This window comes from Nomascus leucogenys, chromosome 17, assembly GCF_006542625.1.
Source record: "Nomascus leucogenys isolate Asia chromosome 17, Asia_NLE_v1, whole genome shotgun sequence".
In the NCBI taxonomy this organism is placed as follows: domain Eukaryota; kingdom Metazoa; phylum Chordata; class Mammalia; order Primates; family Hylobatidae; genus Nomascus; species Nomascus leucogenys.
In genome coordinates, this window is record NC_044397.1 from 55,164,133 (window position 1) to 55,176,285 (window position 12,153).

Genomic DNA, 12,153 nt, shown 5'->3' on the forward strand with positions numbered 1-12,153 from the left:
GCCTGGGCGACAAAGCAAGACTCTGTCTCAAAAAAAAAAAAAAAAAAATGAGGAAACTGAGTCCTGAATATGAGCCCAGACCTGCCTAGAGCCACCCGTTTAGCCAGCTGCAGAAGGCCTGCTGTTGTTCTGCTGGCTCCCTCTGATCCTGGTGTCCTTTCTAAGCTGTGGCCTCATCTTGATGGACAGAGGTCCCCAGGCTTCATGGGAATAAGCACACCTGTGATATTCAGCCTTAGTGATGGTGACAGCCCTCCATTTTAAGTCCTGTTGCTGCTTCACAACCAGCTGTGCAGGGGCATTTTTCCCCAGCTGCCTCCTCTGTGGCACAGCCTATAAAAACACATCCATTTGCAAGCTTCGTAGAATGCCTAGGATGTGCCATGAACTGTCTACTTCCAAAGCTTCGGTGAGGACAGTTCCAGGAGCTGCCGAGCACTATGAGGACCTGTTTGGGGGCGAGAACTGGGAAAGGAGTATGCGTATGAATTCACGGGTAGGAAATCCCCCTCTCCCCATTTGAGACGAATTCAGCTTTTTTGGGGAAAGAAAGCCAAAAAATGAGGGATTTATCTCTCCACAATGATGACATCTTTAAGCTCAAGGACAACTAGTTATGATCATGCTGGCTTCTGTTTAAAACACACCCCACTTCCTTCTTAAAGGGGACCCAATCCTGCTTTAGGAGCAGAGTCCAGCGATGTTCAAAGCCTGTCTCCTTGGGCGGGAACCGGCTTTTGGGATCGCCCATGAGGCCGAGGTCTTTGGCGCCCTCTGGTGGCATGACGAGGAACCCCTTGTATGACAGGTGTTTTTGTCCCAGCCACCCTCTGCCGGCGAGGCGCTGCGTTTCCGCAGGTCCTCCCCAGCACCTGCAACGCGGGGGCCCTGCTGTATGCGCAGGCTTAGAATTAGCAAGGCACGGGTCTACGCCACGGAGGGCTCCTTCTCCTAGGATCACATACTATCTGAATAGCTTCTGAGTTCTATAACTATCTGGAAGTGAAATAAGGTCAGTGTATTCAATGAGAGGAATTCTCATTGAGAATGAGAGGAATTCTCTGAATGTGACAGAGCAGACAGGATGCCCAGCTCTAGATGGCAAACGCCGAAGAGGAGCAACAGCTATGGCAGCCACAGAGCTGCAGCTCCATCAGGATGCCTTAGAATCCCAGCTCAGCGAAGGCCTCCGGGTGCACCTTGGGCACGTCGCTCGCCCTCTCCCAGCCTGTTTTCTTATCTGCAAAATGGGGATAATCACGATATCCTCTGTGTCGTGGCCTGTCCTGAGGATGCCGCTGTGGTGAGCGCTGGCTCCGCAAGCACAGAGGAGCAACTCGATGGGCATTAGCCATTGTCTCTTCCAGAATGCTCAAATACCTCCTTACGGTGTTTATTCTAACATTATAAAAGACAGTTTGGGTGTGATAAGAATAGTCCCATGAACAGAAGAAAATGACGATTGGTGTTCTGAAGACACTAGACCTGTGCTAATGTAGGGAATGAGTTTCTTAGCCTGCCTGGGAACAGCTGGTCAGTCAAGGGTACAAGCGCTTGAGGAAAATTGCCAAGAGCGTCTAAATGAATTATACATGTGCAGTCTAATAAGGTTTTCTAGGTAGTTAAGTTCTGAATTAAGTGGCCATGAGAAAAACAGATTTTCTCTTTCCTCTTTCAAGCACGTCCAGCTGTCCCATGAGTTTGAGTCACTGGTGCGCCAGGATCCCCGCTTTGAAATCTGTGTGGAAGTCACTCTGGGGCTTGTCTGCTTTCGGCTAAAGGTTTGTCTACATCTATTCCATTCTTCATTTTCTGCGAATGTGACAGAGGGGAAAGTGTCATTCATTACCTCCGTGGTCAAAAACCAGCACTGGCTCTCCAGGGATGGCAGAGGAAAGCCTGCATTCTTCGGCCCACCGGCCTGCCCTGCCCAATGCTGCACAGCCTTGCTTCCACGCACGGCGGCTATTCCTGCTTCCTCAAGCCTGCCCTGAGACTTCTCACTTACATAGATTACTGACCCCAGAATCCTTACCATTTTTCCATCCTCAAGGCTCCATCCCACACCTCTGCCACTGGCCCTCCCTGGAGGACAGCGGCCTGTCCTTAGCCTCACTAATCTGAGCGTCTTCTGTGGATCAACAGCATCAGCATCATCAGCATTGCCTGGGAGCTCCTTAGAAAAGCCAGTCTTGGGCCCCACCCCAGAGCTGCTGGCTGTGCACCTTTACAAGATGCCCACGCAGGAGTCTGTTTGACACTGTGCTGTGGTGTGCTGTTATTTTGCTGCCTGATGCTATGTGTTCACCAGGTGAGGGCAGGCTAGCCCACATGGGTTGGGGCATAAGCCATCTCTACTGAGAATCATGATACAGTTCTCAAAAAGGCTCTAAGATGCACTGCACACATGCCCCTTGGTAATCTCCCTTGTGTACACAGAGCCAGGTGAGACCTAATGTTCTGTTTGGTTTATGAGGTTTTTTTTTTTTTTTGAGACAGAGTCTCACACTCTGTCGCCCAGGCTAGAGTGCAGTGGTGTAATCTTGGCTCAGTGCAACCTCCACCTCCTGGGTTCAAGTGATTCTCCTGCCTCAGCCTCTTGAGTAGCTGGGATTACAGGTGTGTGCCACCATGCCCAGCTAATTTTTGTATTTTTAGAGACGGGGTTTCACCATGTTTGTCAGGCTGGTCTCAAACTTCTGACCTCATGATTCACCCGCCTCGGTCTCTCAAAGTGCTGGGATTACAGGCGTGAGCCACTGCGCTCGACCGAGGTAGCTTTTAATTCACAATCATTTGAAGCCTTTCCTGGGGGCTTCCTTGTTCAAATTAAAGACAGCACCTAGAAGAAGGAGCAGGCTGGGGTCAACGTCATTGTCAAGGGGCTGCCAGTCAGAGTGTGGCACTGCCACTCCACCTACCATGTCCTTTTGCCTCACCTGACTCTTGGAGCTCTGAGGTGAGGAGGAGCTGCGGCCGTGGGAAAGCCTGCAGGCAGCAGAGCAGGAGAGGAGACTTGAGCCCTTGGAAGAGCATAAACTGATGAGACCTGGGAGGTGAACAGAGGACCAAGAGGGCAAGACACGCTCTGGGTGTTTGTGGGAGAAGCTCAGTCCATCCATGTCCAGGATGTGTCCAGTCAACTAACCTTGGTTCTGGCATCGTACTTATTAGACTCATCTGCTGTCAAGCAGTTGTTTTCATTCTTGTTTTTGCTGACGGTTTTCTTCTAGGATTTTTATATTCTATTTTTTTAACAGTTCTATTGAGATATAATTCACTTTGTTCATTTAAAGTTTACATTTGGGCTGGGCGTGGTGGCTCACGCCTGTAATCCCAGCACTTTGGGATGCCGAGGAGGCCAGATCACTTGAGGTCAGGAGTTCGAGAACAGCCTAACCAACATGGTGAAACCTTCTCTCTACTACAAATAGAAAAATTAGTCAGGAGTGGTGGCACACACTTGTAATCCCAGCAACTCGGGAGGCTGAGGCTGGAGAATCACTTGAACCTCGGAGGTGGAGTTTGCAGTGAGCTGAGATTGTGCCCAGCCTGGGCGACAGAGCAAGACTCCATCTCAAAAAAAAAGGCTACATTTGAATATTTTTAGTATATCTACAGAATTGTGCAGCCATCACCACAATCTAATTCTAGAACATTTTCATCCCCCAAAAAGAAACCCCACACCCAGTCACGCCGCATTCCCCGTCCTCAGGGCTACTAATCTGTTTTCTGTCTCTACAGGTTTGTCTAGTCGTCTTCTTTCACTTAGCATAATGTTGTCAAGGTTATGGCTTTTATTTTATTTGGATAATTTACAGATGCCACCAAACCCATCTGTGTACTAGTTTCTGTCCGTTCTCCTCTCATGCCATATAGTGAGTCCTCTCATGCAGGAAGCCCAGGGCATTTTTCAGCTGACAAATGTTTCCTTTTGTAAAACTTTGCTTGTGCCTCCAGTCTGCAAATCCAGTTTCTGGAGGAAGCACATTAGTCAAACACTGTGGCTCACTTTTCTGCCTCCATATCTGCCATCTTGGCCTCACTCTCTCCTGGTCTAATCCTCTCTAATCTGAATTTCACGTCCTCTCATGCTGAATGCTTCAGTGTGTCATGTGGCTGTTTACTAAAGCAGATGTGATGTTGCTATGGCATCATGGTCCCTCTCCCTCCATCCTCATCGCGGCCAGAACTTGCTTGGTCTCCATCTGTGTGCACTCAGCCTACTTTGTTCGTTGTCATTGTCCCACCTCTGCTAGGCTTCTTGCCTCTACTTCATGGAAGTACTGCCCTATCCAGTCTGTCTGAAAATGGCAAGCACATTTTTCCTAAATAATTTGCTTCCATTTTCTGTGCTCTATACTTTGCAGATGTTTGCTCTCATACTAAGTCTTTTTGGTAAAATTCCATTCCCTTCGTACCATAATTTCTTTTTTTCTCTATCCTCATCCTTGAATCCTTTTCTGGATTCACCCAGACCTGGTGTTCACCCATGGTTTCCAAATTTCCTCTGGCCCATCACTGTCTACCTGGGCACAACAGGAGCAGGGCGCTCAGGCCCATAGCTAGAGGCCAGGGGATTTTCGCAGCTCTATGGCCAGATGCCAGCATCCAGCAGGTGCTCGTTTGAGGTGGTTCCATGCGGTGGATAGAACTCTCCCCTTCCCACTCATCCTCCCTGCTACTCCACTCTGAAGACAGGGCCCAAGTGCAGTCCTGTGAGGTTTGGGTGACTAGGATGCAGTGTCCCACATTCAGTTCCTTCTATTTAAGACTTCGTGGCTTAGAAGACGTGGAGTCACTGCCTGCAAACAGAGGAAGGACAGAGGAGCAAAGGGAGGTGGAGGTGAAGTGTCAGGAGACTGGCTGCTGTGGAAGCAGGGCCCAGGCAGGACAGCAAGGGCTTCCCATTGGCTTATTGATACCAGGCTTCCATCTCTAGTGTAGTGGGAGGGGTGGGGCCTCTGCCCCTACCCCAGGCTGGTGGGCTGTGCTCGTCTGGAGAGGCACCAGTGGTTGCTCGGTCCTGTGGTTTGTGGACATTCTTCTCAGATTCTAGCGCGAGCTTGACCATTATGCTTCATTTTCTAGGTTGTTGAGACTCTTCTATGTTTCCATGAGAATTTAGAGACTCCTCCCCTGGTGCCATCAGAAACTCCAGTTCTGCTGTTTAAGCTCATATATTTGTAGATTACATATCTAGGGATCTTTATTTTCCTTAAAAAAAACTTAGACCATCTTAGGGTCATCTTTTGATGGCACATCAGAATATGGAGAAATTGTCTGTGGGGAGAAGATGCATGCAGTCTTTTAGGGTGCGTTACTATTATTTTGTTGAATTTTGTAACATCGTAAACGCAAGGGGGATGGTTAATCGGCTTCTTCCTGATGTACGGTAGGGTTGCCAAGCACTGGCTTTCCTACACGATCAGTTAATTTTTGAGTCCTCAGAGACCTGAGCACAGTTCCTCTCTTTCAATCCCTCCAGGGTTCCAATAAAGTGAATGAAGCTCTCCTGCAAAGAATAAACAGTGCCAAAAAAATCCACTTGGTTCCATGTCACCTCAGGGACAAGTTTGTCCTGCGCTTTGCCATCTGCTCTCGCACTGTGGAATCTGCCCACGTGCAGCGGGCCTGGGAGCACATCAAAGAGCTGGCGGCCAACGTGCTGCAAGCAGAGAGGGAGTAGGAGTGAAGCCAGCTGCAGGTAGGCTGCCCTGGGCTCATTTTCTGCCTGTCTCCTTGTCCTGCGGCAAGAGTGTCCTCCTGGAGTCCAGACCCAGCTACAGGCCCAGCCCGGCCACTCAATGCTGCCAGAGTGCATTTCCCTCACCTTAAAATAAGGAAGAGAAGGCCGGGTGCGGTGGCTCATGCCTGTACTCCCAGCACTTTGGGAGGCCAGGGCAGGCAGATCATGAGGTCAAGAGATTGAGACCATCCTGGCCAATGTGGTGAAACCCCGTCTCTACTAAAAATACAAAAGTTAGCTGGGCGTAGTGGCGTGTGCCTGTAATCCCAGCTATTCCAGAGGCTGAGGCAGGAGAATCGCATGAACCTGGGAGGCGGAGGTTGCAGTGAGCCGAGATCGCGCCACTGCATTCCAGCCTGGCGACAATGCGAGACTCTGTCTCAAAAAAAAAAAAAAAAAAAAAAAAAGAAGAGAAAACCATGTTAATTCTGGAAAAGTAGAAGGAATGATACAATGATACATTGTAACAATTCTTTTAAAACTTAGATTTTTACTTTTTATTCTCTTACATCGATCTCTGTAATACTTCAGGTTTCTTCAAACAGCATTTGTTGAGATAACTTACTATCATAACAGGCTCATATAAGAAACTGGTGACCTTTAGAGAACTAATGAAAACAATAAAAAGGGAATTTATTATGACTCACGACTTGCCGTCCAAATTCTTGATGGTTTGAAGAAAGGATATGTTTCGACTACCGGGCTTCTTGCAGTTGTGAGGGGTTTACCCCTCACAGTTAAACCCTGGAGACAGCATGCAGTTAATTTGTAAAAACAAAGCACACATTTTAAATAAATGCAGTGTTGGCAATATGGAGGGTATTTAAAATTATGTTCCTGGGAACCCAGACAATCTTAGAAAGCCTCTTCATTAGGTTATCTTAAGAATGTCATCCTGTTGGGGTATGTCTACCTTTTTCTGTTTCTTTCTTTTTTTTTTTTTTTTTTGTCTTTTTGTCCCATTTGGTGGAAGAATCTGTGATCCCTCCTTAGGGTCTGCTTCTCTTTCTCTCTCTCCCTCTCCCTTTTGCAATGGCTCGTTCATTATAACCCATGGGGGATTTAGAATCTGTGGATCATGTAATGCATTTCCTGATTGCCTACAATTTTATCTTCTTTGCTGTTGATTTTATTTGTGAATATCTGAAAAAGTATAGTGCTCAACAAGTCAGAAGTTGAAAATCACGTTTGGTATATGTGATAGACCTGTCCATGGTTCCTGAAAGTTGAGGCCAAAGAGCTACCTTCTCAGTCAAAATGTGCCCTGAGAACCAGGTCCTTTCCCTGGTGCAACCAGGGCCTTCCCCCACTCATAAGCTGAGAGAGACCTGGGGTCTGAGGAAGAACTCCTGACCCAGAGCAACTCCAAAGTGGTATCTCAAGCATCCCTGGAAGGCAGTGGGGAGAGGCTTATATGCTGAAGTTATTCCATTGCTCTCAGCATAAGACTATGTGAGGGGAGGGAAAGTACCACTGTAAGCTCTGTACGAAACAAATCCCTGTCAGGCAAACGCTCCCGACTCGCATTTCTGCAACCCCATCTTTGCATCTATCTCATAAGCATGTATCACATCAGGATCTTATTATATGGCCAGAAGAACATATGTGGAGAGTGTAGCTCTGAAAATTTATCAGAAACAAAGGTGTGTTTCTGATAGGAGTTTCAGTTCCTCTGGAGTCATTATATTTGCTGTAGATTCAAAAGGTAAAAATGAAATTCAATTTTTAAAAAGATATGTGATACAATAATAAGTCCTAATGCATGTATGCTGTTTTGGACAGATTAGAACAATAAAAATCTTAATATCTTGATTTTACTTGTACTTATTTGAGTTTATTACGTCATATGCATGTGGTCATAGTTCTGAGAGAAAGTAGGAACTATTCTTATTTCACAGAAGGTAGAAAATTAGGCAGAGATTCTAGTTGACACTACTACAATTTTCATCAGAGAAGCCAGATTGGCAATAAAAATTCCTTTATTTAAGTTCAAACTCTTTCGCATTGCACAATTGTCTCTGTTTCATTGGAGAAATTTTATATTCGTTATTTTCAAATAAGAAGTACATGCAATTCTTATTTTTTTTTAATGTAACCATATGCTCATGCTATTATTTTCCCTGTAGGAATCAAAAGTTGAAGAGAGATATATCTGAAAACTGGAATAAGAAGCAAATAAATATCCTGGCTTCATGGAACCGAGTCTGTCTGTGGCTTCCCATGTCTTTCTCCAAAGTTATCCAGAGGGTTGTGATTTTGTCTGCTTAGTGTCTCATCGACAAAGAAATATTATTTGCTATATAAAAAGTTAATCTTCATGGCTATAGCTTTTATTCATTAGCTGTGATTCTTGTTGATTAAAACATTACAGATTTTCATGTTCTTGCAGCCCTCAGAAGTGGCAGGAAAGCCTGACTGACATATTTTCTAGGGCAGTCTATGTTCATGCAACTTGAAATTATATCTGTGGTCTTCAAATTGTCTTTTGTCATGTGGCTAAATGATTAATAAACAATTCAAGTGAAATACTAATTGTGTCAGATGATCATCTTGTTCTATGTTGTATCAAATTTATTCTTGTGATACAGACATTCCCTCTGTATGTAGACAAAGTAGACAAAGATACAGCACCCTTGGGATGTTTTTAAATGGCATTCATTTATTCAGCAAATGTTCATTGAGTGCCTAGTATATGTCAGGCACTGTTCTGGATACATTAACAATACACAGGTTTTACTTGAAGATGACTTCAACTTCTGTGGAAACAAAATTAGAACCACGAGTCAACCTGGAGCAATGAGATCAAGGTCTCTGCTGTGATGGGAAGGATTCTCTGGCTTTCTGGGCCTTGATTTTCTGGTCCGACAAGTCTATCTGTCCTGTAGTATCATGATTGATAAGCAACTGAAGAGTACTTCTGTAAACATTAATTCCAACAAGGATATGGTATTTATTCAATCTCACTTTAAGTTCAGTATCTGTGTTGGGAACCATTTTGCTTTTAGAAACATGTTTTAATCCTAAGATTAGTTCTTATCCTTTGAAGACTACAGAACTATCAAAGGCACTGTCAGAAAGGGTCCTTGGGTTATTAGTAAGTATATTTGAATTTCAAAGACCTCCGATATCTATGTGAACTAAGTGAATGATACGATCTGTTACTCAAAAATCTGGAAATACGTCAGTTGCCAAGTAGTTCCCCATCTAATTTAGTCAGGTCATTTGTTCTCTACTCAACAGCAAACAAGACCTGGCCTCCATCATGATATGGGGACAGAGGCTGTGTTTTTGGGGCCCACCAGGGGCCACCCTTGATAGGACCAGTGGAGTGTGGAGTACCCAGCTTGAGTTGAGGCTGGGATGTCTAAATTTTACAAGATTCTTTTTCAGCCCTTGAGTTAAGATTGCTGCAAGGTCTCCAGTGTGAGCCATCAACATCATTGATACCAGCTCTCTGCTTTAGTGGGCTCATCCAGCCTCATCCACAAATACGCTTCAGAAAGATGGCTGAGACCTGATGGAAGGGAGGAGACTGGGTGGCAGGGGCCAACGGGGATGCTGTACAGAAGCAGGGCAGGAGGCCAGCAAGTGACTGAAGATTTCCTCCCTCCAAACTGGCTGGATCCTTTTGAGGGAGAGTCTAAGACATCAGCTTAGACACAGACCCAACAGAGAGAAAAGCTTGTCTGATTTCTCGCTCATTTCTAGGTAACTCATGGCAGTTCACCCCCGCCTCCTGACTTCTCCAGGTTCCTCCAAAAAGTGGTTCTCAGATCTGAATCCCCCAGCCCTAGAAACAGGAAGAATAACTTCCTCCCAGTTTATTTAACAAGAACACACTCATAGCACTTGCTGTATGCCAGGCACTGTTATACATGTTTTGAAGTATTAATTTAATACTTATTTAAAAATTCTATGATGCAGGCTTAATTATTATGCCCATTTTACAAGTGAGAAAACTGAGGCATTGCAAGGTTTAGTGATTTATCCCAAGGTCATATAATCAGTGGCCAAGCTGGGATTGGAACCCAGGCAGTCTGGCTCTAGAATCCATGCTCTTGTCCAGTAAACTATGCTGCAAAAGATGCCATCTGCTCCCCAGGATTAACCATTTCTGAAGGTAACTGGCAGTGAAGACATTTATTCTCTTCCGGGTAAAGCGCCATCTTTGCCTACCAAGGGAAAGTCTTGGCCCCTAGACCATCCCTGAATAGTCCAATGTGGGGAAGTTTTTAAAGTTTTGGATTATTCAGACTAATCTGTGGTCAATGCAGAGCATCTTTATTTAAATACATATTCAAGTTGGTGTCAAAAAGAGTGCACAGACTGCTGCTGGCACTGGAATTAGATGTTTCCTTACTGACCTCTGGTATCTCCTGATAACAGGCCCTTCCTGTTTAGTGTTGGGAAAGTACCAGATTGATCTAGACACAACTAACAGCTGATATGAAAGATCTGTCCTGGAATCACATATCTCCTCTCTAAAATCCAGCAAACAGCAATACTCCCTAAACCTGGAGAATCTCATTGTGGCTGACCACATGCCCCTCACCAAGGAGCCTGCAGGAAAGCCCAAGACAAAAAGGGGAGCAGGTGTCACTGGTGGCCCCTTGATCATCATGAGGGTGTACCACAGTTCAAAGAGAAACAAGAGGGGAGAAAACCCCAAGGGAGGGCAGTTCTAATATCCACTGACTCCACACCTGCACCCCTTAATTCAGAAATCCAACAGACATGACAAATTAAAAACTGATTCTGCTGGTATGCAATTAAGAAAGTCTACATTTGAGGAAAGATATGAACATTGACTAATGGCTTTTTTATCTAGGGATCATTTCATTGCTTTTCTAAATTATGTAAATATCCAAACATCAAACACTAGAATTTTTTTTTGCCTTTTCAACTGCATTTGATATCAAAATCTATTTCCTTAATACCTTTGGGTTACTTGCCATAACCTACACTTGTAATAAGTAGTAGAAAAAAATTAATAAGAAAGCACTGTGAGTTTAAGTTGCTTGCATAAACTGGATACATCTGGAGCTACCAATTTAGAGAAACTTGTGAATGGTTCCCCAGAGCAGAGATGTGCAATGGATGGTAGAGGAAAGAGGAAGAAGATAACAGAGCAGGCTGTATTACAGCAGAACTCGTGAATTCCAAAGTGCTCCAATGTCGAAATGAGATCTAGACCCCAGCATTTATGAGATGGATGTGTCCCCAGGTGTTGTGAGAGAGGAGCCAAGTCACACAGGAAGAGTTCTAAATGGAAGGGTGTCTCACAGGACAGACTCAAAGAGGACTCAGCAGCTGTCTTCACATTTTACACTCCCTTTAATTTGAAGAGTCTCCTCTCTAACTCCAAAGACAAAAGTGACAGAGAGACAGATTTTCAATACAAAGAAAAACTTAGAAGTCAGCCTATCAGCAAGTGGAAAGTGTTTTCTTATAGGGCAGTGAATTGTCCATTGTAGGTGCTCAAATGGAGATAGGAAAAAACCAAGAGTTGGGACATTGGAAAGTCATTCTTCTATGAGACTGACTTTTCAGTCCATGAGATTGGACTGAAAATTAGAAAATTCTTCAGCTTCCTTGTATATCTGAGATTCCAATGTCCTGTGAAAATAAGAGAATTTGGCTACTTTATGAAACAGCAAGGTTAAGCAGCCTAAAAACAGTAGAAAAAAAACACCAACAAGGTGGGTTATTTTTTCCTTCCCAAACTCTAAGCAAGGAAACCTAAGAGGAAGAACTGGCCAGCCCAGCCATAATAACACCTGGCACCTGGGCAGTGCTTACCGTGGGCCAGGCTCCAGTCTAAATGATCTTCAGACCTCAGCTGGGTTGATTCTGAACAATTCTGAGTAGTGGCTGGTGAGCAGTGTAGCTGGGACTTGAACCCCGGAAAGCTGACTCCACAGCCCCTGCTCTTAATCACTCCACCCCTGCCGCAGTGCTGTAAGAATGCAGGGCATTCATTTCCTGTGGCTGCTGGAACAATGGATGGCAGTCTTGGTGTCTTCAAACAACATAAACGTGTTCTCTCACAGTTCTGGAGGCAGAAACTGAAATCGAGGTGTTGGCACGGCCATGCTGTCTACAAAGTCCAGCTGTTGGTAACCCAGACATTCCTTGGCTTGTGAAAGCATCACTCCAATCTCTGCCCCCATCTTCACATGGCCTTCTTCCCTCTGTGACTCTTTTCCTCTTCTTTATAAGGACACCAATCAATTGGATGAGGGCCCACCCTAATCCAGAAGGAACTCATCTCAACTGGATTACGGTTGTAACAACCCGCTTTCCAAATAAGGCCACATTCACAGGTGCCAGGGGTTAGGACTTCAACATATCTGTTTGGGGGATGCAATTCAACCCCTTACATACTGCACCAAACTGGAGGCACC

The 12,153-nt window shown here is 45.1% G+C and overlaps 1 protein-coding gene across 20 annotated transcripts in view; it reads left to right on the plus strand.

Annotated features, from left to right (window-relative positions):
* Positions 1-8,281, plus strand: part of DDC (dopa decarboxylase) — a 106,359-nt gene extending 98,078 nt beyond the window's left edge. For 10 of the 20 annotated variants that reach the window (XM_030796642.1, XM_030796643.1, XM_030796647.1 and 7 more), the window contains 2 exons: positions 5,489-5,707; positions 7,876-8,281. In XM_030796642.1, coding sequence (XP_030652502.1) covers positions 5,489-5,689 — 201 coding nt within the window. In that variant the 3' untranslated portion in view covers positions 5,690-5,707; positions 7,876-8,281. Of the gene's footprint in view, positions 1-1,679; positions 1,782-5,488; positions 5,708-7,875 lie in introns of all 20 variants that reach the window. The other 10 variants (XM_003275015.2, XM_004090947.2, XM_004090949.2 and 7 more) reach the window with 2 other exon arrangements.
* The last annotated feature ends 3,872 nt before the right edge of the window (positions 8,282-12,153 follow it).